The sequence below is a fragment of a genome, unplaced genomic scaffold (genome assembly GCF_019419815.1).
Source record: "Pyrus x bretschneideri cultivar Hongxiangsu unplaced genomic scaffold, Pyrus_bretschneideri_v1 Contig39, whole genome shotgun sequence".
Classification (NCBI taxonomy): domain Eukaryota; kingdom Viridiplantae; phylum Streptophyta; class Magnoliopsida; order Rosales; family Rosaceae; genus Pyrus; species Pyrus x bretschneideri.
In genome coordinates, this window is record NW_025999712.1 from 1,884,812 (window position 1) to 1,909,778 (window position 24,967).

A 24,967-nucleotide genomic window follows, 5' to 3' on the forward strand; every position below is an offset into this window, starting at 1 on the left:
TAACCTGCTTTATATAGTTCTCCCTTCTTGGTTCTCATGTAGCTAGATCCTCCGGAACCACAAGAATTCTTAGATACAATGGGATCTCTAAACGCACTGGAATATGATCCGGGACTGGAAGAAAAAGACTTCTCTCTCCAAAGAAAGTTGAAATTCTTTCTTGAATCTAATTGAGATCACAACTCTTTCTAAAACCTATCACTAATCCAACTTTTTAAACAATTTTCATTGTTCAAACTCTTACAGTGGGAAGAGGATCCTCTCCTGAGCATAGGATGGGGATCCTCCTGACCATGAAATCTGGACCGTTCAATTTTAATCCAATGGTTGCAATTATTATAACTTTTAGAGAATCCCCTATTTGGAACTGTTGGATTAATTTTGAACAGTCCGAATTTCGTGATTAGGAGGATCTTCATCTTGAGCTCAAGAGAGAGGATCCTCTTCCTTCATCTTAGAGTCAAACTTCATTGTCATTTTCTTTCCAAACTACTCAGTAGTCTCGAACTATTAAAAAAGAATTGGCCAACAAGTGCGCTTGACTTGATATTGTTGACTCGATGAAGTGAAAACACAAGCAGACTAAAGGGGAAGAAAAAGAAGTAAAGGAAGCATCTGCTGTGGTGCTTTTCTCTTTTGGTAAAGCTTTCATTTTCACACCAAGAAAATCTTTTATCTATACTGATAAGGTATTATTTCTTTTCTCCTTTGCCCCAGTCAGTAGGAGAAAGCTGCCGACATCGATTTGCTTTTAGATTAGTGGGTAATCATGGTGTGTATTCTTCTACTTATTTATTTCTACATTTGGTGGTGACCATGTATGTGTACTGTGATAATGTGATGTCACTTGGAAAGGGCACAGCTTTAATTGGCCACCATTTTATTTGTTAATCATGCTTTGAAATAAACTACCATATCATGATATAGTGTGAGTGAGGCTATATATATGTGTGTGTGTGTGTGTTATCCTCATTTGGTGAAGACACTTGTTTTCTCATTGTGGTGTAATCAGAATTTAGGATCATAATCATGAATTAACAATTATGTGATCGTTCTAAACGCGTATTGTTTATATCTTCGGAACCTGTATAACCATTTAAGATTGTTGAGATGATTAAGGTTAAGTCGGCTAGAGCAGTATATAAGTACTCACATTTCTACATTCAAGTTTGAATATCCTTCTCTATAGTTTAGTATATGATCAAAATATTACTTTAATAAAATAAAGCTTCGAAGATAAATAAATTGATAAAAGTACGCACTCCCCCCATTCCAATCTCAGGCCGTACTGTCATGATTAAGGGGGCTTCTTCCTCTCATTAATCCAATTCTCCTTCAGGGCCCTCTCGCGGAAGGCTTCCATGATTTATAATCCCCGTCATCCGAGGCTCGGACTTTACCCCATCCTTTATCATATCAATAACATCCATCCTGCCATGAGCTCATAATCTCGTAGCGCGAAAACCATTGATCAATCGTTATACAAGGCGATCGAGGATTGCAACAGAAGATAGCTTTCAGAAACCCAACGTTTAATTTCAAATTGCGCCATGAACTCATCAGATGAATTACTACAGGAAAGAAGACAAACGTGAGGGGTTGATGCATGTTGGCTGCGTAATTCATTTAATATTTCTTCTTTCGTTGTGGTGGGATCAAAGATGAAAAGTCTTATGTCGAAAACTGAACGAGTCTTTAGCAATAAGTCTTCATTTTCTATAGAAAAAAACAGAAAAAAGTGGTTCGATCTGAAACTCCAATTGCTTGACATGACTGAACTACAAAGCGTTTTGGTACCATCCACGTTATAATCATCATTGCGATTACTTGTATAATAACTGTGGACACTATGTGCAGTTTAGGCATCTTCTTGTGCAAGGTATGATGGCTGAGTGACCCAAGAGAACAAATTTCAAAGGGACACAAGTGTTATGAAAGTTATTTTAAAGGGACAATAAAGAAATAAAAAATTCAAATAAGATCGTTCGTGAAATAAAGATTGGACTGATTTTAGAGTCACTGTAAGAGAATCTTGCATACAACAAGATATATATATATATATATATCTCTCTCTCTTTTTGTATTATGCACATTACGTAAAAAATGTGATGTCACAGATTTGCTGCTATATATATGTTTGGATGGATGGGAAATGTTTAATAGCTCTAACTTTCTTTTCCTTAACATGTATAACACTTGACGTGCACACTACAATGGTATTGAAAAACAATCTGATTGTGTATACAAAAAAATGTTATTAAGTAATGCCTAGGGGCATGAATTCACTACTTTTCACGTGATAAGCGCCATTTGAATATTCCCGATTGTACGCAAGATTATGCTTTCGAATTGAAGTTTGTGAGCCCATCATTGCAACCAACAGTACGACTACGGTTTAAACCTTGAGGAAACCAAGGGCCCAAGAACGAGCTTGCACCACTAATTGCTTGACTATGCGAATTGTACTTGGACGACCAAATAAATATTTTTTCAATGTTTAATATCAAATTCAAAAACGGACAACCAAGTGATCAAGAAAACGAGCTTTCACCATCAATTGCTTGATACATTACTAATGATCAGCAGGCCCAAGCCCAAACATTTTAAATTGGATTTATCTTGAGAGCAGCCTCTTTAGCTTTTAAAGACCAAGCCCAAAACTTTTAAATTGGCACAGCCCAGTCCGTTTAGAAAAAGAATTAAATAACAATTATCATTCAATCAGTTAATTACCCACCAACCCAAAACAAAACGGAAAAAACCGTCCACCTCCTACCCTTACCCCTAACTATCCAAGTCCCTTCCGTGCGACCACCACGTGTTCTAACCACAGCCAGTGCAGATAAATATTCCTCCCTCAACAGTTCCTCTCTCCGAGAATCTTCCCCGACCTTATAGCATATCCGTCTCGCTCCCTGCGAAGCTGGGAACTCGTTACACTGACTCAGCGACTCAGCAACTCAGCGACTCAGCGAGTCGTTTCATGCTCTGGAAACCATGAACCACGGAGCGCTTCTTTACTCCTCCTCTCCGAAACCCAACATCGTCCCGCCCGATATTTCGGCCACTAAGAGAAGTTTCGGCGCCGATCACCCAAGACCCCAAACGCCGGTTCGGTTTCGCGGGGGGATTCGGAACCGTGGGCAGAACTGCTGCTTCGTACGCGTTGCGGGCGGCGGCTGTAATCGGAGGAGCGGAAAGTGTTTGCGGATGTTAAACCGGTGGATAAGTTCGAGAAGGAGCTGAACGATGTCGTCTCGGGGAAGGAGGATTTGGAGGTGGAGTCCGCGGCGGAGGTTTCGTGGTTACAAGAGTTTCCGAAACGATGGGTCATTGTCGTTTTGTGCTTTTCGGACTTCCTTCTGCGCAACATGGACAGAGTAAGCTTAAAGCTTCAAGCTTTAACGACAACGAAATGTGTTGTATTTGATTCTCTGCCTGTACATACCTATACCTGTTATACGCGTTTGTTGGAATATTTGTGGTCATGTGCAAAGTGTTTTAAATTTGGGCATATCCCAATTTTAGTTGAAGTTCTGCGGAATTTTCGATAGATTTTATTGATTGATAACTTTAGTCATGTTTTTATGCATATTATGGCTTTGTCACCCATCCAGGTGATGGCCGGCATACCTCGGGACGTCCATTGGACATCGGGGCCAGGGCGTGTCACGGAGATGATCGCTACATATGCAGTATCATCTCCGAGTTAAGGATGATGATCGTCTTTTTCTTCGGTTGGATCCCTTACCAATACTACTAATTGTAGTATTGGTGATGATATTATTCATCATAAACGGGAATTCGTTGTATTTGATTCTCTGCCTGTACACACCTGTTATATGCGTTTTTTCGTAAGATATTCCTTGTGCCTTAAGTAATATGAAACCCGGGTTTGAATTATTACCATTCTGTTTTGTAATAATTTGTATGTACATATGACTTTGAATCATAAATTCATCGGGCAGTCTTCCCTTCCAACATAGGTGGAGGAAGATGGAGGAAGGCTGCTTATTGTATAGAAACTAAACAACTTAGGTTATAGATTTAGAATGCAATGCATTGTCTCTCTCGTCAACTGGCTGCGTACACTTTGATTTTCACCATCATGCTGGATTCCAGAAACACGTCGTCTCAAGGCTTTCCGTCCAGCTTCAGATCCCTCTGCAAGTCAATCATATAGAGCCTTTAACATAATTGGTTGATTATAGTACTTTGCTTGAGATGCATATGTGTTAAGCATGCATGAAATATATCTCAAGCTACGAGCTAATGATTGCCTAATAGAGATGAACGGAATACTGTACGAACTTGTCCTGCATTGCGAGAAGCTTGGCATCATTCTGCAACCATTTTTCCTTTTGAAGCTTGTCCTGCAAATTCAAACACGTACACATCTTAATCCTCGGAGTTGTTATGAAATCGATTCTCCTTCCCAAATGGGAATTTCCAAACATGAAAACTTGTATGGTACGTTTTGGTCTACCACATAAGCTGGATACAAACCAAAACACATAAACAACTGACTTGCGACTAGAGTATGGCAGACAATAAATTAAATTCAAATTCCTAAACATACCTCTGCAAGCGCAGCTCCCACCAAGATGGTACCAAGCTGCTGAAGAAGAAGATGGTGATGAGGTTGCAGTTTCGGTGGATGGCATCCCCATTTCCAGATCAGGGATATGTTTGATCTTGGGCCAATCACTGCCTTCCTTCCCGCATTGTTCTATCAGCGAGGCACAGCGTTGGATAGAGAGATGCAGGAGGGAGGTTGGTAGCCCACCCTTTTCCAGCTTTGACATGTGCAACGTTCCTCTAAGGTACACCATGTTATTCAATTCTTCAAGTTTGTTTCCTGTTTCGCGGCTAACCTGAATATATATATATATATATATATATATATATATATTTTGTAAGATAGACGTATGACCCCGCTCAACAACAAGAAAAGGATTGGAAAAATCAAAATATAAATATATTTGAAGGAAAAAAAAAACAAAAAACAAACCGGAAATTTGTGCAAGTTGTGCAGACTGGTTAGACACCCCATGCTTCGTGGCAACATCAAGGCCTTGTACCAGAAAATTTCATCTAGCTCCAGATGTCTCAGGTTGACAAGAGTTTTGAAGTTCTTGGGCAAATTGAAAATCCAAGGACAACGCAAAAGTTTCAACGTCTCCAAATTGAAGAGGTTGCATACCGAGTCAGGGAGCTTTCTGATTTCAGTTGCCGATAAATCGAGGTAGCGCAAGAGCTTCAACCTCCCAATTGAATCTGACAGTGTGACAACTGTGCTTGAACTCGGGTCTAGCACACGCATATATGTAAGTGAGTGAATTATCTCACCTTGTCCTTTCCCAAAGGCTCTCAGTTGCAAGTGTTGAACTGGAAGTAAAAGTGTGCGCAGCTTCTTCGATTTGTTGGCGATCTCTATTGCAGGCTTCTCAACTTGTTCTGAAAGCAGTGATACATGACGAGATTTTTCATCAAAATGTTTCATATCATTCACTTGGCAACAAAAGGGACTGGAAACTGAAAGTGCCAGATCATGGATAAGATCATGCATCCTATACTTTGTCTTGTCTTCAGTTGAGCATTCGAAGAAGAACCTGTCTGACAGCTCCTCAAAGTATCGACTTCCGATGTCTTCTATCCTCCCTTGCACTCCGTTCTCAGGTGGTTATATAAATCCTTCTTCCATCCATAACTTGACCAACTCATCCTTCTCATAGAGATATGATTTCGGAAACAGGGAACACAACGAAAAGCACTGCTTGTGATCTGGTGAGGGCAGGTGATTATAACTCAGTCTAAGAGCAGGCCGTACTCCAGTATCATCTTCTGCTCGTGCTTTCCATGTTTGACTTTTGGCAACATTTTCCCATTCTTTCAAGTTTTTCCCACGTAACAGACCTGCCGTTTGTTTTATAGCCAAAGGAAGACCCTGACACATACGTACAATTTCCCTTCCCCAATTTTCAAACTCCCAACGTTCGCTATCGCTCAAGTTACTATCTTCTTTGGGTGCCAATTTTTTAAACAACGACCATGACTCATCATCACCCAAACATTTCAGAGAATGGGGTGACTCTGAATCCATAATACTAGTAACATTTTCCTGCCGACTAGTCACCAGAACCTTACTTCCGTTGCCCCCCACATTTAAGACATCTACTAGTTGCTGCAATTCTTCACGATTCCACAGGTCGTCTAGAACAAGTAAAAATCGTTTCCGAGCCAGAAGTTCACGAATGCGAGTTTGTAGTTGGTCCAAGGAGAGAGAGGTAAAGTCAGTATTCTCAGTACGGGTTTGTAATCGTTCAAAGTAGTTGTAGTAGAGACCACGAAGGATTTCTAGTTCGCCCGAGTTGAGAGGGTTGAGATCATTGGGGGAAGGTAGTTGGTTCAACTCGAGGGAACAGGCATCTTCAAACGAGATATGTAGTTTGAAGAAGATGGGAGAGTTGGGATCGACAGGGGAATACATGAAAAACTGGCTTCTTTATCTGTTATCAGCTGTTCTATGATGGTCTTTTTTTTCTCTTCCCTACTAACAACTGAACTGTCTGGGATGGACCCAGTTTCCCGTGTTTTTTCTTGTGTTTTTGAATGAATTTGATCACTTCCTATCATTTTTCTATAGAATTGTCCATCTTGTTTAATCTCATGTATTCTTGATGTAATTTCTCTCATACTTAGACAATACACGATGCAGAAAGAGAAACTTAAAAGCACAAAACGGAAGATGGAATTTTTGTACCTGCTGCTGCTGCTGCTTCTTCATCTTCCACCGTTCACATTCTGCTGTCCAACAGTCGATCAAATCCTCAATATCATAAGATGGTGCTCGTAGCCTTTCGAGCCAATTCTTCGGGGCATGAGGAGTAGAAGCATTCATCTGATGATTTCCTTCCAAAATTTTAAGCAAATCTTGAATTTCCATAAAAGTACGTTTCAGCCTCTCTACCTCATCCTCGATATTGACGAATTCATTAGTAGCAGCATTAGCCAATTTCTTCATTGCAATCTCTACAATAGGACTTGCAAGGCTGATAATCAAGTCAGCCATGTTGTTATTTTCTTCCGAATTAAAATGGAAAGCCGAAAACAACAAATGGACAAGAAGAAACAAGGGTGAAAGAAAGGAAACATAAATGTAGTGTGATTTGGAGTCTGGAGAGACAATCCGGCTGTGTTTCTTGAATTAATGGATGATGCTTTGAAGAGAGCAATATATATAGCCGAGGCATGTGACGCTTAAATTCTGGAACAAGTTGATACTTTCCTTCGGTTGAAAAGATTGGAAGGCTTGAGCAGCACCAGAAGAATACTTGACAACACTCAAAGAACTTAGAATACTTGAACATACAGAAAAATCAAGGAATGACTCAAGCGGAGAGGAGAACAAATTCCCGTCCTCTCTCTGTCATCGAACTTCCCAAAGAATAATTAGAATGTCATGGTAAGCAGCTCTTCCGAGATAGAACCCTAGAAATTCACAAAAAACGTAGCTCACAAGAAAATATCAACGTTTCTGCAAGGAAAGTTGTCCTTGGTGCGGAAGTGAGGAATTTTTCCTTGCTTCTAACTTCGTCCCATGGAGATGCTCTTAAAACACTCAAAAGCATAAAAAAAACCAACCAATTCCAGATGCAGCACTCAAAGAATATGGTGCGAACGCATCTTTCACCAGCAACTAGAAATATGTGGAAGGTCAGGATGTTAGTCGTTCCTCCTAAACTGGTATGTTTTAAGAAGCCAGGACGAAGAGGTTCTTTACTCTTGCACTGTGGGTTAAACAACATAACAACTTAACCATGGAAGATTCAACAAATGGAGAATTCCGGGACTTCCAAGTAAATGGTCAGTCTGATTTCAAGTTTGAAGCCTGAAGTTATTATTATTTTATATTTCTACTTTTAATCTTTTCACAATAATAATCTTTGATTAATGGCATTTCCGCAGGTTATAAATAGAAAAGAATGATTCAGATATGCTTTCTAGACAATATCTTTCTTAATCAATTTCTTGCATGACCTGTTAATCCGGCATGACCTGTTAACAAATCGGATCGTTGTTAGGTTATCCGTCAAAAACTTGTTATCTTAACGAGTATAGTGCGAACGCATCCTTCACCAACAACTAGAAATATGTGGAAGGTCAGGATGTTAGTCTTTGCTTAATGGCATTTCCGCAAGTTATAAATAGAAAAGAATGATTCAGATATGCTTTCTAGACAATATCTTTCTTAATCAATTTCTTGCATGACAAGTTAATTCGACGTGCCCTATTAACGAATCGGATTATTATTGGGTCATCCGTCAAAAACTTGTTATCTTAACGAGTTTGACACGACACGAAGGGTTAAGATAACGGATATGACTCAAAAAAACTACAAACATGACCAATTTGCCAAGCCTACCTAACACCATCTCTCACACTTAGTAGCCACCGTGTGCGGACAGATCTGGACCATATAAGTGAGTAGCCCTGCTGACTCAAATGATTAAACTGTAAGTGAAGGAATGGGTTTTGAGTCTTTCGGACCACAACCTTCGGGAACCAAATATCTCCTCTCTGTTAGACATCCATTCTACTATTGCGCTGTCAAGGATTGAGTTAACAACGCATAACAAACTCAGCTAACATCGATCAAGATGAGTCATACAAAGATGAAAAAATCAAAGCTAAAACATATCAAAAGAAAATAAACTACATGCTTATTAGTTTTTGTATATATGTATGCATAGGGGAGAATGAATACTAAAATGACATTCCGTGCCGGCGGCATTCGGCACAGATTTTATGTATGTATCTATATTAACATAAATGCTAGACTGATGTAGCACTCTGGCTACAAATGCATGATGTTATACGCAAGGTCTTTAGCTATCACTTGGAGGGTCCTCCACACTGTTTTTGGAATTGTTATAAAGAGACCGGGTATGGCTAATTTCTCAAGCGGAATTTAACTCATGTCTTCTAGATGCCTGCAGTTTTCAATATGAAATAGAGAATTTTTACGTCCTTGATTCACAGGGATGACATTGAGGTAGCCAAACTAACGGGCGTACGCGACCTAGATGTCCGAGGATGGTTCAAGATGTCAGCGCTCTCATCAGGAGTTGTTTGTGAGATTGCCTGCATGGTTAAATTAACAAATGGAGCATCCGGATGGGAACTCCCTGTAACACTCAAAATCAATCTCCCAGGGCAGGGCGGAACAGAAAAGAAGCGCCGATATAGTCTCCTCAAGAAGCCGAGAGGACTGTGGATGGAGCTTAATGGTGGCAGCTTTCAGTCCATGGCAGGAGAAACTGGAGAAGTGATCATTGATCTTTATAATCATGACAAGCCCTCCAAAAGTGGGCTTATCATTAAAGGTATCATTATCAGGCCGAAAGAATTGAACAGATCTTAAATCCTAAATGTTCGATCTGTTAAGAACACCTACCAAAAGATTTGTACATAGAGGCACAGAAACTCATTTGATCCTTGAGATCCAATTCTTATGAAGTTACCATGGACTTATCAAGTCAGCTGAGGAAAACTTAAAATCTTATATTGCATAAACTTGAATGTGAGAGTAAAGCAAATTCCGTTTACGTGCATGCGCTCTCTTGAAAATATATTCAATATTAACTTAATTACACTCTTAACTGTATTTAGATTAAAGAAAATTAGGCAAGTGGTAAAATTATCCCTCGATTAGGACAGTTCTTTTAAGCGCACCACATTTCAAATTCAAATCTACCTCCTCATCGTGTCCCTCCAACTAGTGTAAATTAGAGTAGTACTCTCCCTTGTAAAACTAAATAAAAAATAAAAGATAAAATTTAAAGATTAAAAGACATAAAAAAAAAACCGGTGTGCAATCCGTTTGGCTTTGGTCCACGTTCCAAATCACTGTCGCGTCACTTATATCCACCTTGGACCTGGATTGTCTGCCCTACCCATCCCATACCCTCTTATTTCTGTGGTCACGGTTAAGTCACGTCAACATTTTATATTGATTTTTTTTTATATAGAAATAATAAGACAAAAAACAATGAGAATATAAAATGTTGACATGGCTTAACCGTGACCACATAAATAGGAGGGGATGAGAAGGGTATGGGACGAGGAGGGCAGATTATGTGCAGTTTAGGCATTTTCTTGTGCAAGGTATGATGGGTGAGTGACCCAAGAGAACAAATTTCATTGGGACACAAGTGTTATCATAGTTATTTTAGAGGGACACTTAGAGAAAAAATCCAATTAAGATCATTCATGAAAAAAAGATTGGACTGATTTTGGAGTCACGGTAAGAGAATCTTGCATATTGTTAGATATATTCATTTCTCTGTTTATACACATTATGTAAAAAAAAAATATCATACCACATATGGGAATAGATTTATTAAAAATTCAATTGTTTTACAAAAAATCCACTTGAAAATTCTTTTTAAATAAGCATATGGCATGTGGTTCTCCAAAATACGCTTCCATAACCCATGAACATTTTTAAGTTAGAAACACGATTAATTGTAAATAAAAACAAAAATAAAACATTTTTCTAGACCTCATAAGAGCAGCCCCTTTAGTTTTGAAATAGAAGCCCAAGCCTAAACCTTTTCAATTGGCACAGCCCAGTCCATTTTGCAGAAGCATTAAATAACAATTGGAATTCAATTTACAGTTAACTACCCGCCAACCCAAAACAAAGCGGAAAAAAACCGTCAGCCTCCTACCCTTACCCCTAACAATCCAAATCCCTTCTGTGCAACCGCCACGTGTTCTAACCACAGCCAGTGCAGATAAATATCCTTCCACAGTTCCTCTCTCCAAAAATCTTCCTCCGACCTTATAGCATGCGTCTAGCTCCCTGCGAAGCTGGGAACTCGGTACACTGACTCAGCGACTCGGTGAGTCGTTTCATGCTCTAGAAACCATGAATCCCAGAGCGCTTCTTTACTCCTTCTCTCCGAAACCCAACATCGTCCTGCCCGATATTTCGGCCACCAAGAGAAGTTTCGGCGCCGATCACCCGAGACACCAACCGCCGTTTCGGTTACGCGTGTGGATTCGGAACCGTGAGCAGTACTGCTGTTTCGCACGCGTTTCGCGCGGCGGCGGTGGTAACCGGAGGAGCGGGAAAGTGTTTGCGGATGTTAAATCGGTGGATAAGTTCGAGAAGGGGTTGGACGATGTCGTTTCGAGGAAGGAAGATTTGGAGGTGGAGTCCGCGGCGGAGGTTTCGTGGTTACAAGATTTTCCGAAACGATGGGTCATTGTCGTTTTGTGCTTTTCGGCTTTCCTTCTCTGCAACATGGACAGAGTAAGCTTGAAGCTTTAATGGTTATGCAATTTGGAAATGGTAATTAAAAATGGAAGGTGGAAGTTAATTACAGCAGTAAAAAGTTATTTTTTGTGAACTGTGGCAGGTAAATATGAGCATTGCAATTCTACCCATGTCAGCAGAGTACAATTGGAACCCAGCAACAGTTGGTTTGATACAGTCTTCTTTCTTCTGGGGATACCTCCTAACTCAGGTTAATTACATTTATGCACTTCTTCTAGTTAGTAATTACATCACATTTTTTAAGTTTGTATGTGATTGGGTCAACCGAGTTTACTAGAGTTTGTCAAATCCCTTTTTTCGTAGATTAGACTGGTTCAGAATATCGTGTTTTCAAACAAAATTAAGCCCATTGCCCTTTTGTCCTGTAACATCGATGACACATTCCTGATGTTCCATCAAAGATTCAAAAGTATAGCTTGTGAGAAACTTTTTGGTTTTTCTTTTAGTTACGTTAGAGGGAATCAGATTCTGGACTTATGTAATCTAATCTATAGTACGCCCTCCCTCGGGAGTTAACACTTGATGTTTTATCCCTTTTTTTTTTGGGTTAACTTATGACTGTGAGTGGCAGATTGCTGGTGGAATATGGGCAGACACAGTAGGTGGGAAGCAAGTATTGGCATTTGGAGTCATTTGGTGGTCCATTGCTACTATTCTCACTCCTGTTGCCGCTAAAGTTGGATTGCCTTTCCTACTCGTTGTTCGTGCATTCATGGGGATTGGTGAGGTTGGTCTTCTATAATTTATCAGTAATCTGTAGGAAATAGGTTGTTTATCGATCACTAGTTACTATGATTATTTGTCAACTTTTGATAATACTAATCACTATGGTTATTCGTTAACTTTTACTAATTACTATTCACTTAGTCTGCTTTTCTTTTCAGGGTGTTGCTATGCCTGCAATGAATAATATACTGTCGAAATGGATTCCTGTAGCAGAGAGAAGTAGATCTTTGGCTCTGGTTTACAGTGGAATGTATCTTGGATCAGTCACCGGCTTGGCCTTTTCACCATTTCTAATACATCAGTTTGGATGGCCATCAGTCTTTTACTCCTTTGGTTCTCTGGGGACGGTCTGGTTCGCTCTATGGCTAAGTAAGGTGATTGACTTTTAACCCCTCTCAGATTAGTATTTCTTTTTCAAGAAACATGTTACTTGCAACCTAAGGCACAACTTTTCGCTGTAAGTTTGGTATTTTAAGCAATGTCCTTAATTTTTTTTTTCTTTACTGATGTGTAAGTTCTATATTTGAATTTTTTTTTTTTTCATGGGGCTGTTAATGTAGGCACACAGTTCACCTCTCGAGGATCCTGAGCTGCGACCAGCAGAGAAGAAACTTATTCTTGCAAGTAGTATTTCCAAGGAACCTGTTAAACAGATTCCTTGGAAATTGATTTTGTCCAAAGCACCTGTTTGGGCCCTGATAGTGTCTCACTTCTGCCACAATTGGGGAACATTTATTCTTCTCACATGGATGCCAACTTACTATAACCAAGTAAGTCATCATTTCTTGCATTTGTTACCCTAGTTTGATGCCGCATAGTTTTCCTTCTAGTATAAAAATTAACTATCTTGTGGCTTTGCCAAAGTAGACGGTACTACAAAATTGGTTAATGCTTGTTGCTGCATAAGTGGCAAAGTGTTCAATCAGGCCTGAAATTGCAAGTTGAATTCTGATTTTACCATTGATCCAACCATTAGGTACTGAAGTTCAATCTTACCGAATCAGGGCTATTCTGCGTCCTGCCCTGGCTAACAATGGCATTTTCTGCAAATCTTGGAGGGTGGATTGCAGACACTCTTGTCAGCAAGGGCTTCTCTGTGACAAGGGTTCGGAAGGTATCATATTTCATCATCTTTTCTAATCTAAACCAAACATTATTTGGGGAACAGTTTTCCGAGATAGAAATCACATTTTCTAGTTCAGCTGTCGCGTTACTTATCTATATCATCCATCGCAGATTATGCAAACAATTGGGTTTCTAGGCCCTGCTTTCTTCCTAACACAGTTGAGCCATATTAATTCTCCTGCAATGGCTGTTCTATGCATGGCATGCAGTCAGGTATGCTTCGTTTCAAAGCTTGGTACAATTGCTTAATATTTTGTTGTTCATTCAATAATTAGCTATCATGTGCCTTATCTTGTTTTGTTTCTTTTGCTTAAATAGGGAACTGATGCATTCTCGCAATCTGGTCTATATTCAAACCATCAAGATATCGCTCCACGATATTCTGTAAGTATTGGTTTAGTTTTTGGTTTTGTCTTGCCCGTGCCAGTTTCTACTGTTGTTAGAACCATAAATCAAACATCTACCGAGTTCCAACATAAGCCTATCAGTCAATTGGCAATTGTGTGCTATTTGGATTTGTAGTATTGTATTATTGTATCTCAGAGTGAAGAGTAGGAGAAAACTGTGGTTCTAATGATCTTTGTTCCAACTGTTTCTCAGGGGGTATTGCTTGGTATGTCAAACACAGCCGGAGTGCTGGCAGGTGTCTTTGGAACGGCATCCACTGGTTACATTTTACAACACGGTCAGTCTCCATTTATTGCAAATTTTAGTTTGCATTTCACGCGTTAGCGGAAATCAAATTGCCCGAATTTGTTGGCCTCGAGGACATCAAGTTGTAATCCATTGGCAACAAGCTGATTCTAACACCCCTCCCTCTCCACTTTGATATTTTTCAGGTTCTTGGGATGATGTATTCAAGGTTTCGGTAGGCCTTTACCTGGTCGGAACTGTTGTTTGGAATCTGTTCTCAACTGGCGAAAAGATCATAGATTAGTTCACAGATAACTTGATTCTTAATCATCGCTGGCACTTCATTCCTGAGCTTTTATAGTTCAGAGTTATATTGGAGGAGAGAGGTAGCAAAAATGCCAAGAAATTGAAGTTGGAAGGAAAGCAGTATCATTTTATTGATAGTCTTGGACTTGCAGAAGAACTGTTACAAAGATTTTGACGTCGAACTGGAAGCTTGAAATCGAAAGAGTGAGGTGCTAGCTAGTTCTTCCCTGCAACATTTGAAGTTTCATAAACCGGCTGCATTTCATACAAAATTTTCATGAATACTGAATATATGGTAAAATTAAATGAACCCCCAACACAGCCATTTTCTGTAAATGTTGTATATTGTAATTTGTATGTACATGCATTTCCCATTAATATACCCTTTTTTAACTACTACGCTTCATTCTTAGACATTGAAGTTTGAATGTGCTTGTAAAATTGTTGAAAGCACTTTCTTCATTAGTACTTTTAGAACCAGTCCTTAGTAAAAATACAAGTGAATCCTAAAAAAAAAACACTTAAAGTGCTTCCTGCAATGGTGTTTCTTGCAAACAGTGGCGAAGCCATGATTTGCCGAGGGGAGGGGCGAAATTCAAAAGAGTACAAGGTTCAATCGAAGCGATTGCTTTTATATTGGAGAGTGCAAAGTTTTGAGTCAATATTCATAGCAGAAAATAGTCTCTCCACCACAGCGGTTGTAAGCACTAATTTCAGAGCCAATGTAAGAAGCTTAAATTGGCTAGGATTAGATCCTAAAAAATGTTAGGCACCAGTCTAAAAACAGATTGGGACCTAGCAGCTAGGTGCCTAAGTGAGATCTAGGCAGGAGCCTAGATGGATTTAAATTAAGAAAAACTAATGAAAATGTTTTGAAAATTTTGAGTTTTAACGATAAGGACAAAATAAATGTTAAAGTGAATAGTACAATGATTGATTTTTTAGTGTAAAAATGTAATTTTTCGTTAAAGTAAATAATACCTGGAGTTTTTTGTTAAAGTTCTCTTTAAATTATCATAAAATAAGCATTAAACTATATTTACATTGTTTTTAAAAATTAATACAATATTTATAAATAATATGAGAGTTTAAGATAAATACGTTGGGAATCTTAAAAGACAAAATAAAAATACATACAAGAATAAAAAATAAATAAAAAAGGAGAGAAATGGGTTAATAAACCACAAAAAAAGAATAATACTTGGTACTGACATTTACTGACCTCCTAATAGACCAATAAAATAAAGACACATGTCTATTTTCAAGTCCTTAACCATACAACCAAACATCCCCTATTCTGCAAACCAAACATTCTTCGTCTCCCTCATCGAACATTGAATCCCCTCTTATCTCCGGTGACGCACCCGCAACTCCTCTCTTCCCGGTGACCCAATCCCTATTTCATGCGACCCACCAATCGCTTTTTTCTATAGAGACTGTGATCGTTGTCCTCCATTATGGACGACGGCGATGATTGTGACCAGTCATCATCACTTCGCCATTTCATCTTAACCTGGTGATGTTTGTGGTGACGAGTAAGGTCCTAAAGCCACATTCTCTGCAAATCCAACCAAACTATCGCCCTTTCTCTACAAATTCGACCAAGACGGTGCATCGACCAAAACCAATTTTTACAGGTGCCATGAATTTCGACGAGAGCGAAGGGGCTCAATCAGCGCTCCTAGCGTGTTTTCCGGTGAGGGGAGTGGCGGCTGCCACTTCTCGCTCTCACGTAGTTTCGCTACTGCTTGCAGAAAGCACTTCAAATGCTTTGAGAACCCAAAAATAATTTAACCAAAAGCGCTTAAAAACACTTCCAATCAAAATGTGTGTTGGTATGGGCTCGTTTGATGTTTGATTGAATTCGAAAACAATGTCCGAATTATGTTGAATGATTTAACCACCCAAAAAAAGAAAAAAGAAAATGCCGAATGAGCAAAAAAAGTGTGTCTAACTTGAAGGTGTCTCTCCTACAAGTTGGTTAGCTACAACTGCTTTGTTAATATTCACTTACGGAAACAAGTCTCACTTCTATAAGATTTGTACTCAACAATCCGATTAACTATTATTGACACGTAATACACATAGTTATACTATATCAAGATTATAGGTTCCAATAAATGTTTGTCAAAACAAGAAGAGAATGATTAGGTTGAGACATAAATCAAAACCTAAAACTAAAGTAATACGACCAATTTATCATTGCACCTAAGATTTTGTGTTCGACTCTCCCTACATAGTATCCTTTGTGCAAACAAAAATTTCACAGTTATGCTACTTATTTAAAATTTGCTAATCTAGTTTAGCTACTACGTACATAGAACAAGCTTGAAGAGTATTAATTATATTTTATTGATAAAAGTATTAATTAAAAAAACCCACATCAAATGAAATGGAATATAATTAACAACATAAAGACATCATCAAATCTTCCAACTTAGATGAGCAACCCTCACTCACCCACTTTTTTACTTAACCCACCCACCCAATAAAAACCAACAACATTTGACAACAGTATACATTTTAAAAGTAAAACAAATTAAATGACTTCTGTATCCCCACCACCCCTGTGAGATTTTTAGTGTGTCTAGAACACGAACACATACATTATACATTATTATACAAGCGAAAAGAAACTTCTCCTACTTGCAAAATAATATATGATATATCGCTCTGTGTTTTCAGTATATTAAAAAATTTCTTCCCACACATGCCAACAATCCCGAAAATACCTCTGCCTATGCTGAGGTGGCAGCCACAGAACCTGGCCCACCACCAAGCTTACGTGGATGCAAATGCACCTGAAGCCCGTTCTTCATGAAGAGTGTGAGCGACATCTTCTGCTGTGCTCGGAAACCGGGAACCGGAGACAGCCGGTAACGCAAAAGCACGGCAGAAACCACCGATTTCATCTGCAGGTAAGCCAAGTCCTTCCCCAAACAAGTCCTCGGTCCAGCATTGAAAGCCACGAACTTGTAACCGTCCTGGGGCGGTTCGAACCGGTTCCCGTCGGCCGACATCCACCGTTCCGGTTTAAACTCCATGCAATCCTCCCCCCAAATGCTCTTCATCCTCCCCACCGAGTAAATCGAATACGTCACCGTCGAACCGGCCGGCACGAAAGTCCCGTCAGGCAGAACGTCGTCTTTCACGACGTACTTGAAATCCTCCGGCACGGAGGGGTATAGTCGTAAAGTCTCAGCCAGCGCCGCCTTCAAGTAAACCAATTTATCCGCCTCGTCGAACACCAAGGGCTCCTCCGTCCATAGCCGCGGATCATCACCACGTGTCTGTTTCAGCACCGTCGAGATCTCGGCGATGATTTTCTCCTCGATGTGGGGATTTTCCATGATGAGGTGGAAGAACCAGCTGAGCGCCACCGACGACGTGTCGCGGCCGGCGAGGACGAAGTTAAGAGCGATGCGCTGGAGGACGGCGCTTGGGAATGGGTTGCCGTCGACGTCGCGCTTGTTCATGAAGCGGGAGATGAGGTCGTCGGACGGTGTCAACTTGCGGGCGGCGACGGCGTCGTTCATGTAGTCCCCAACGATTTTGAGGCTCTTCTCCAGCTGTCGCTCGGCTCCGAGACCGAAGAACTTCTGGATTCTCCATAGGAAAGCGGGGTAGAGGAGGCGCTGGAGGGTGGCTTCAGTGGCGTTGTCGAATGCCTTTGCAAATGGGTTGTCGGATAGCTCCGGCGACAGCGTTTCCGGGTCCTTGCCTGGTGGGAAAATGTTAGTTTGAATATCGCCACGTAATAACTATAATAACTACCATGCACAGTTTTACAAATTTACCTTTTTGAACTTAGATTTAAATAATTTTGCATTTTGGTCCCGACAAATTAAACATTTTCAATCTCATCTTATAGTTAGAAACATTTAGACCATTTGGTTAATTTGCCAAATTTTATCATTTCAATAAATTTGTCGAGCACGTAGATACAATTTTGAATATCAAAAGTATAAGGACCAGGATAATATTTACGGGAAACAGGGAGGTGAAAAGTGTTTGGCAGATCGGATAGGATTAGTTATACGGACCCAGGTGTTTGGCGTTCACTCGTGCTAAATAAGCACCGGATTAATTTAACCGGTCGGATAGGATAATACGGTATACACCCGCTTAATAAAACCAACCAAAACGTCCGGATTATTTAGTCGGGGAAGAAGAATATGGGAGAGAAAGGGAGGGAGTTTGGGGGGGTGTGGCGGAGAGAGCTGGGGAACAATTATTTGGGATTCTTCTATCGTCGGGGAAGAAGAAGGGAGAAAGAGGGAGGGTGTTTGGGGGGTGCGGAGAGACCTGGGAACAAAAAAATGATTTCATTTTAATTTTTTTTTTTTTTTTAAAGTTTGATGCCTCCTATCTAGTATAATATCAAACACAGTATAAATAATACGGTCACTAGTCCGATACTGCACCAAACACCCGACTAATTTAGTCAGTACTATCCGGTGGCTATTTATCCTATCCGACAGAAATAGTCAGTACAGTCCGAGCTGCCAAACGAGGCCCAATTTAAGTTATTTTTTTAAATTACATTTTTAATAAATTTTGAGAGTTAATTTTGAACATTACCGAATGTGAGTCCACAAATGTTGTCGAATGTCAAGCGAAGCAAAAGGTCCTGCAAGTCCACCGCGATGTGATCTCTCGCCGCCTTATCCAAAATGCACCAAAGCCGGTTCCTGATCGTCCGGTTGACCCACCGAGCCATGGCCTGCCTCAACGTCCGCGTCGTGAACTCCAAAGCAGCCGTCTTCCTCTGTATCAGCCACGTCTCTCCGTCGCTGTTGAATATCCCTTCTCCCAAAAGGTCATGAAAAGCTGCCTGCCACGTCGGGCCCTTGGGATAATTATCGAACCGGGTACGGAGAATATGCTCGATGTTTTTAGGGTTGCTTGTCACGGTGTACAACCCTTGCTTGCGAGCCAGGAAAGGGAGAGCGAGCGTGCATGTTTGGTACGTGGCGGAACCGCCAGTGGCGCGGAGGTTGCTCGTGATCCAATCGTGGATTTGCTTCCGATTTGAGTAGAGAAACGGAAGGCTGCCCACAACTGGCCAGACGCTCGGGCCGGTGAGTTTTCTAGCCAAGAGGTAGAACCAGAAGAGGTATACGGATGTGGCAGCAAATAGGGCGGAGAGAATCGGTAGGGCTTCCATTTTAGCTAGCTATATCAGTGTTGAGGTTATAGAATTGGGCGATCGAGCAGTATATACTAAGAGAAAAAGTGTGACGGGTATATATATAAAGATTGATATAAATATTAAAGTGGAAATTTTGTAGGAAGAGTTGTTGGGAAAATTTGGGCATACGTACAAGTCGCTGCCAAATCGAACCTAATTACAAAGCTTTAAACATTTAAGGGCTTTATATTGTTAATTTGTAGCCGTTTGCGTAGGTGCATGGAAGATAATTGCCTATGGGGAGGGAGGAGATTAATTATCCGAAGTAAAATGATTATTTACTGATTAATTAGGTAGGGTTTTAATTAACTTGGTTTTAACTGTCTTATTGTTTGCTTTGGTGACTGGCCATAAACAAATGCCACCTCCGGCCGACATGTTAACGTACGCTACCATTGATTTTAGTATCATTTTCAATCCTTGTACGTGGCATTGGCTTACAATATGGTCATTACTTAATTTAGAAAGATGATGCTTAGAAAGATCATGCTTACATAGGGTAATTTAGAAAGATGATGATGACATGAAATGGGCCTTAATAGGTTCTAGAAATATACTATGTTTGATATAATTGAAAAGAAGAAACTAATAAAACAACTCCGTTCTTGCTATCCGATTTGCGTCTTTTGACTACTTGTTCAATTCATTTTGTTATCTAATCTACGCAAACATGTGATTATTACGTTTTACATGTGGGTTAACTTTTTATAATACTATAAAGGAAGTTGAGGAATTCCACCATAAAACTAATTAGCAATATAAGAAGTAGCCCAACGCTTCATAAATACATTTAAGATTTGATAAACTTGTAATATATAAAAGACATTTCTTCACAGCCTCGCAATTAGATAATTAAAGTTCAAGGCCTTACTAGCTAGCGTTCTAATAAAACATTAACTTAAAGAACATATATAACATTTTGCCTATTATTAACCATCAAATTTTATCTAATGACTTTGTTAATGTTCAAAATTGAAAGTTAACTTAGAGGATAGTGGTTCACTCATAAACGAGGTTTGTATACATATTTGTGTGAGGTTACAAATGTTCCATGAAATGGCTCAAAGCTTTTAGTTGGCAAGGAGAAACCAAAGAACAGTAGGTTTTCTCCATCCAACCAGCCATCCCCTTATTTCCTCTGTCCTCTTCCCTCTATACATACAAACCCACCGAGGAAGGTCAAGTGATGGTCTCACCATACAGATTCATGTGGCCTCTCTCTATCCACTCATTAATGTCTAAAGACTAACAAATATCTAGTCTTGGTCAAGGGGTCTTCATTCAATGGTAGTTTATATGTAGAGCACTTGGAGAGGTGGTCTCAATAGAGCACCCTGGATAGGTGGTCTCCATAGAGCACTGGAGAGGTGGTCGTATGTAGAGCACCTGGAGAGGTGGTCATCTGTAGAGCACTTAGAGATGTGGTCTGGTGGTTTCAATAAAGCACCCTGGAGAGGTGGTCGTCCTTAGAACACTTGAAGAAGTGGTTTGGGGGTCTCAATAGGGCACCCTGAAGAGGTAGTCTACGTACAACACCTGGAGAGGTTTGGTCCCCAATCAAAGAGTCTTTCTTCATAATGGTGACATGGTAAGAATGGGACCGAGTCATTCTGTAGACCAGTGTACAGACTCATAAAATGATTGTTGTTTTATACTTTTTTTTTATTATTTTTTTATTTTTTCAGATGGAAGGTGAATTTCCTTGTTTGCTCTTGCATTTGAGAAAATATTTAACAGAGTGAACGAAAATGATCACTATGATTATACGAGTCCTAACTATTGAGGACTGTAAAACCTAATATTCGAATTCACGGACAAAAATACAACTCATACTATAGTTAAAGGACTGTATTGCTACAATAATTAAAGCCAAAAGGAAAAGATTGAGAGAAAGTTTTTAATCAAACCCCTTTACTAATGACTATAAAGACACTTATACGCTACTTTGAAGACAACTTTTACTTAAGAATCAGGTAATGTACTCAGAAGTTGGTTTCTAGACTTCTACTTATGTGCATGCCAAATCGCTGAAAATTGTAAGCTCACAAGTAAGGTTATGGCTATCCCATTTTCCATGGTAGTTGGGACCATATATACGGATGAATTATATATCTTTTAATTCTTATTATTTCCTGCCAAGCAATGAATTTAATTCCTAATGACCAGGGTTCTGCAAAATACTCAAAAACACTTTCTTGTATATGTATGCATATCAAGGAGAGCAAGTAATTCAGAAGCTTCCTCAGAATCGATCTAAATACATGCATGGAAATTATGGTTGATTTCCTTGGCATTCTTGCAAGCTCAGCAAATATCTGTGAGTGTGAGAGTAAAGGGTGGGTGGAGTCGGTTGACCCGATTTAGAAAACAGGGAAAACGAAATCTAAAACATTTGTGTTTTCTAAGTGAGACACCTAGCTGATACCTAAGAGATGAAGCTCAGTTGACTTTCATTTGATCTGAAATATTACAAGTACTTTCAAGAAAAGATGGAGCTTTGCATAGAACAAATGGTCACGTTTTCCCATTCTTTACGACAATCGGCACCAATCCATGCTGCGTAGTTCGTCCAAACCTCACGTTTCACTGTAAAATTGTACTGCAAGTCAAAGAAATTCTACGCATGGTGAACTTTTGTCAAATAGGGCTGGTTCTGGTTGGTTTTTGGTTTTGGTTTTTCTCACGCCAATCCACACGGCAAGGGCTTCCTCAATGCCCATTGTTTTACACACATATGGATATGATTTTCTTATTCACACCGTTCCCTATGGGGAAGGTTATTGACGGTAGCACACTCACACTAATCTTCACGGCAAGGGCTTCTTCATTGCCCATTGTTCAACTCACACGACAGGCTAGGAGACGGACTTATATAGCACGGGTATATAGTCATTGTGGCGTTTTGTGTCAATAATACAACGTCATATGGTTAGAAATTTATTACATATGATATTATATTATTGACACCAGTCACTACTATAGCAGTATATCCATTACACGTAAGTCGTCTTCGCATGCTATGACTCTTCACTGCCTATTTATTAGCTTGGTCTCACCACTCTAACCTAGTTATTTGGCATGCCATCATCGTAACCCGAGTTTAATCTACTCTGACACTTGGGCCTGTTTAACTGCAGCTTCTAGGGAAGGTTGAACGAGTTCACCACTGTGTGGCATTTCAAGTTATTAATATAGGTTATGAGTAAAATTATCTCCATATAGCCTTGTATAAGTGTTCCCCATGCTTGACGATACGAGTACGGGAATCTGTATCGCTGTACAATATACGAGCGGGCGCGAGGACACTAGCTAGTTACTAGGTATCTGACATCGTCTTGGTTAGCAAAGGTGAAGTTAGGTGCAACCTACATCGGTAAGACTTGTTTTGAGTGGGGCATGCCCCAAAGAGAATACCACGTTACTATGTGCCTATGTGGACCAGAGGCGTGACATGTTTAATACATTTTTTATATTTTCTTTTTTTTGAAAATCAGCATAGAATTAGATCAGCGCAAAAATTCTCTCATTTTCTCTATTCAATTTTCACTCTCTCTCCTTTTCCACTTTTCTTCTTGTTGTTATCGCCGTCTCTCTCACAAATTATAAGATCTCGTTTGGTGCTAAAATTGAATTAGCTGTGTAGAACATTTATCCCTTTAATTTCTATAAAAATCTTGAGAGGCCGGATATAATTAAATTTCTTTTCATAACTAACTAATCTAGCGATTTAGAAATTAACATTCATTTATTTCTTTAACATATTGAATCTAGTAAGTCATTCAGTTTTATCCAATCTTGGACATCAAACAACGCCAAAAATGTCAGCAATCATATGGAATACAAATTCCAATCCTTTTTAGGCATTGTTTTCCTAGTTTGTTAAACGTTTAGCTCCAATAGACCTAGTTGGCTAACCATCTCCACTTGCCCCTTTTAAAATTCTAGTCTCCACTAACTGCAGGTTATGGTACTGCCACGTGTCCTATTCAAATCCATGTAATTGAAGAGAGGTTTTTCAATGTAACTGGAACATAAGATAGTACATCACGTGTTACTATAAAAATGCTATGATATATGTGTTAAAAAGTTAATAACTTATAAAATACAATTTTTCACCATTTTTCATCCTTATTCCGGTCACAATAAAAAATTTCTCGTCATGGGGAACTATCCCTCATCTTACAAAATACCCTTTATTTATTTTTCCTCCTGGTAGAATTTACAGACAGCAGCAAAAATATTGGCCAAAAATATTAGAGGAATGAGGATAAGACACTTGTGGAGAGCTTGTGCTACAAACACAATCCATTCAAATCTAAGTCACCATACAAAATCCATCCAGCGGCTCACATTCACTGAAACAAAAAGTGAGGATACATTATCCTACTCACTTTGCTTCCCTCCTCTTATTCACTCCCAACCATTCCAAACTTTCATACCATTTTCCTCTAGAGACTCAAACAAGCTTAACATGGCTTCCTTGACAATGGTCTTTCCTCCGGTGGTGACTGGCAGAGCAACCGGCCAAGTGTACGCTGCAACGGCAGCCAAGGGAGGAAGCAAAGAAGAGAAGGGTCCGTTTGATTGGATTCTCGGAGGGCTAGCGAAGGAGGACCAGCTGCTTGAGGTTGATCCAATCCTGAAGAAGGTTGAGGACAAGAATGGTACCGTCAGCGGCAGCAAGGGCACTGTGGTTGTGCCGCCGAAGAAGAAGCAGGGTGGCTTTGGAGGCCTTTTTGCCAAGAAGGACTGATCATTTCAGGCAGTATTATGTGTCTAATTTGCTTTCTGTACTCATTGATCATTGTGAAACATGTTAAGCATGTTAAATTCTTCACCTGCCTCTGCATCTAAAGATCTTCATTTTAATATCCATTTTTGATCAGCAGGTAGATAATATATATGATATATTTTGGAAATTAGAATAAATTGTGGCAAATGGGGCTCTTATCTGTTGATGTTTTCCGTGCGAAAAATGATTTTCACATGCCTTTTTGCTCTCTCTACTTCAATTATGACATGTAAAGTACTGCTTCAATATCCGGTATTTGAAAAGATCTCTCCAAACCATGTGATCAGAAAAAACCTAACATTCTAAACCCACACCACCAAAGTGGTGAAGATTAGTAGAATGCCTTGGGAGATAAACTTTAGTGGGGTTGCCTGACCAACCACGTGGTCAGACCCCTCTCACAAGCGAACAAGCCTCTTGTATTTGAATACCATTTGGCCCGCGTAAGTGCAACTCTCAATGCACGGATCTCACGGTCTCACCCCTTGTGACAGCGGCCTGACTAGAGTCGCTGGAGTAGTGTACTTATTGGATGACTTCACAAACCCTAGAGCTTCTGTAATCGTCTTCCTCTCTTTGTTTTCCGAAGCACGTTCGAACTTGATTTTCACCGATGACACCTTAGCTCCGATGGTAAGTTTTCTCTACTCTTTAAACGGAATCGCTAACAAAAATTTTTGACCTCTACGATGTTCATCTTGTTACCTCCTGTAAACTACTTCAAGGACTTAATTTGTCAAAATTAGAAGAATTAGTAGTTTGTTAGCATCTAATAGACTAAGTCATTGCATCAGCTGACAACAACAACAACCAAGGCTTATTCTACTAAGTGGGCCAGCTGTATGAATTC

General features: G+C 39.7%; 6 protein-coding genes across 8 annotated transcripts; 3 read left to right on the forward strand and 3 right to left on the reverse strand.

The window, feature by feature from the left end:
* Positions 1-3,878: 3,878 nt before the first annotated feature.
* LOC125468545 (putative disease resistance protein At3g14460) lies at positions 3,879-5,569 on the reverse strand. Of its 2 annotated transcripts, XM_048564500.1 has the most exons (4): positions 5,012-5,569; positions 4,580-4,874; positions 4,312-4,373; positions 3,879-4,162 (listed from the first exon to the last, which is right to left on the reverse strand). In XM_048564500.1, exons 1-3 carry the CDS (start codon positions 5,567-5,569, stop codon positions 4,339-4,341), a joined length of 888 nt encoding a protein of 295 aa, XP_048420457.1. In that variant the 3' UTR covers positions 3,879-4,162; positions 4,312-4,338. The 2 variants fall into 2 exon arrangements, with proteins under 2 accessions (XP_048420457.1, XP_048420456.1); XM_048564499.1 differs by having other exon boundaries at positions 3,879-4,373.
* A 1,098-nt stretch (positions 5,570-6,667) lies between these two features.
* On the reverse strand, positions 6,668-7,072 carry LOC125468512. The gene has a single exon (XM_048564337.1). The coding sequence runs from the start codon at positions 7,070-7,072 to the stop codon at positions 6,668-6,670; it is 405 nt and encodes a 134-aa protein (XP_048420294.1).
* A 603-nt stretch (positions 7,073-7,675) lies between these two features.
* LOC125468546 (lectin-like) lies at positions 7,676-9,942 on the forward strand. Of its 2 annotated transcripts, XM_048564501.1 has the most exons (3): positions 7,676-7,866; positions 8,850-8,946; positions 9,043-9,942. In XM_048564501.1, exons 1-3 carry the CDS (start codon positions 7,821-7,823, stop codon positions 9,422-9,424), a joined length of 525 nt encoding a protein of 174 aa, XP_048420458.1. In that variant the 5' UTR covers positions 7,676-7,820; the 3' UTR covers positions 9,425-9,942. The 2 variants fall into 2 exon arrangements, 1 of the variants encoding a protein (XP_048420458.1); XR_007250946.1 differs by lacking the exons at positions 8,850-8,946; positions 9,043-9,942 and adding an exon at positions 7,969-8,837 and having other exon boundaries at positions 7,735-7,866.
* An 876-nt stretch (positions 9,943-10,818) lies between these two features.
* Positions 10,819-14,533, forward strand: LOC103963271 (sodium-dependent phosphate transport protein 1, chloroplastic-like). Its single transcript, XM_018651407.2, has 10 exons — positions 10,819-11,320; positions 11,427-11,534; positions 11,916-12,071; positions 12,229-12,444; positions 12,631-12,840; positions 13,047-13,184; positions 13,307-13,408; positions 13,514-13,579; positions 13,796-13,880; positions 14,035-14,533. Exons 1-10 carry the CDS (start codon positions 10,934-10,936, stop codon positions 14,130-14,132), a joined length of 1,566 nt encoding a protein of 521 aa, XP_018506923.2. The 5' UTR covers positions 10,819-10,933; the 3' UTR covers positions 14,133-14,533.
* A 1,929-nt stretch (positions 14,534-16,462) lies between these two features.
* LOC103963213 (cytochrome P450 86A1) lies at positions 16,463-19,359 on the reverse strand. Its single transcript, XM_009375994.3, has 2 exons — positions 18,716-19,359; positions 16,463-17,855 (listed from the first exon to the last, which is right to left on the reverse strand). The coding sequence occupies exons 1-2, from the start codon at positions 19,299-19,301 to the stop codon at positions 16,873-16,875; spliced, it is 1,569 nt and encodes a 522-aa protein (XP_009374269.2). The 5' UTR covers positions 19,302-19,359; the 3' UTR covers positions 16,463-16,872.
* Positions 19,360-23,671: 4,312 nt separating this feature from the next.
* On the forward strand, positions 23,672-24,200 carry LOC125468643. The gene has a single exon (XM_048564821.1). The coding sequence runs from the start codon at positions 23,797-23,799 to the stop codon at positions 24,076-24,078; it is 282 nt and encodes a 93-aa protein (XP_048420778.1). The 5' UTR covers positions 23,672-23,796; the 3' UTR covers positions 24,079-24,200.
* Positions 24,201-24,967: the final 767 nt, after the last annotated feature.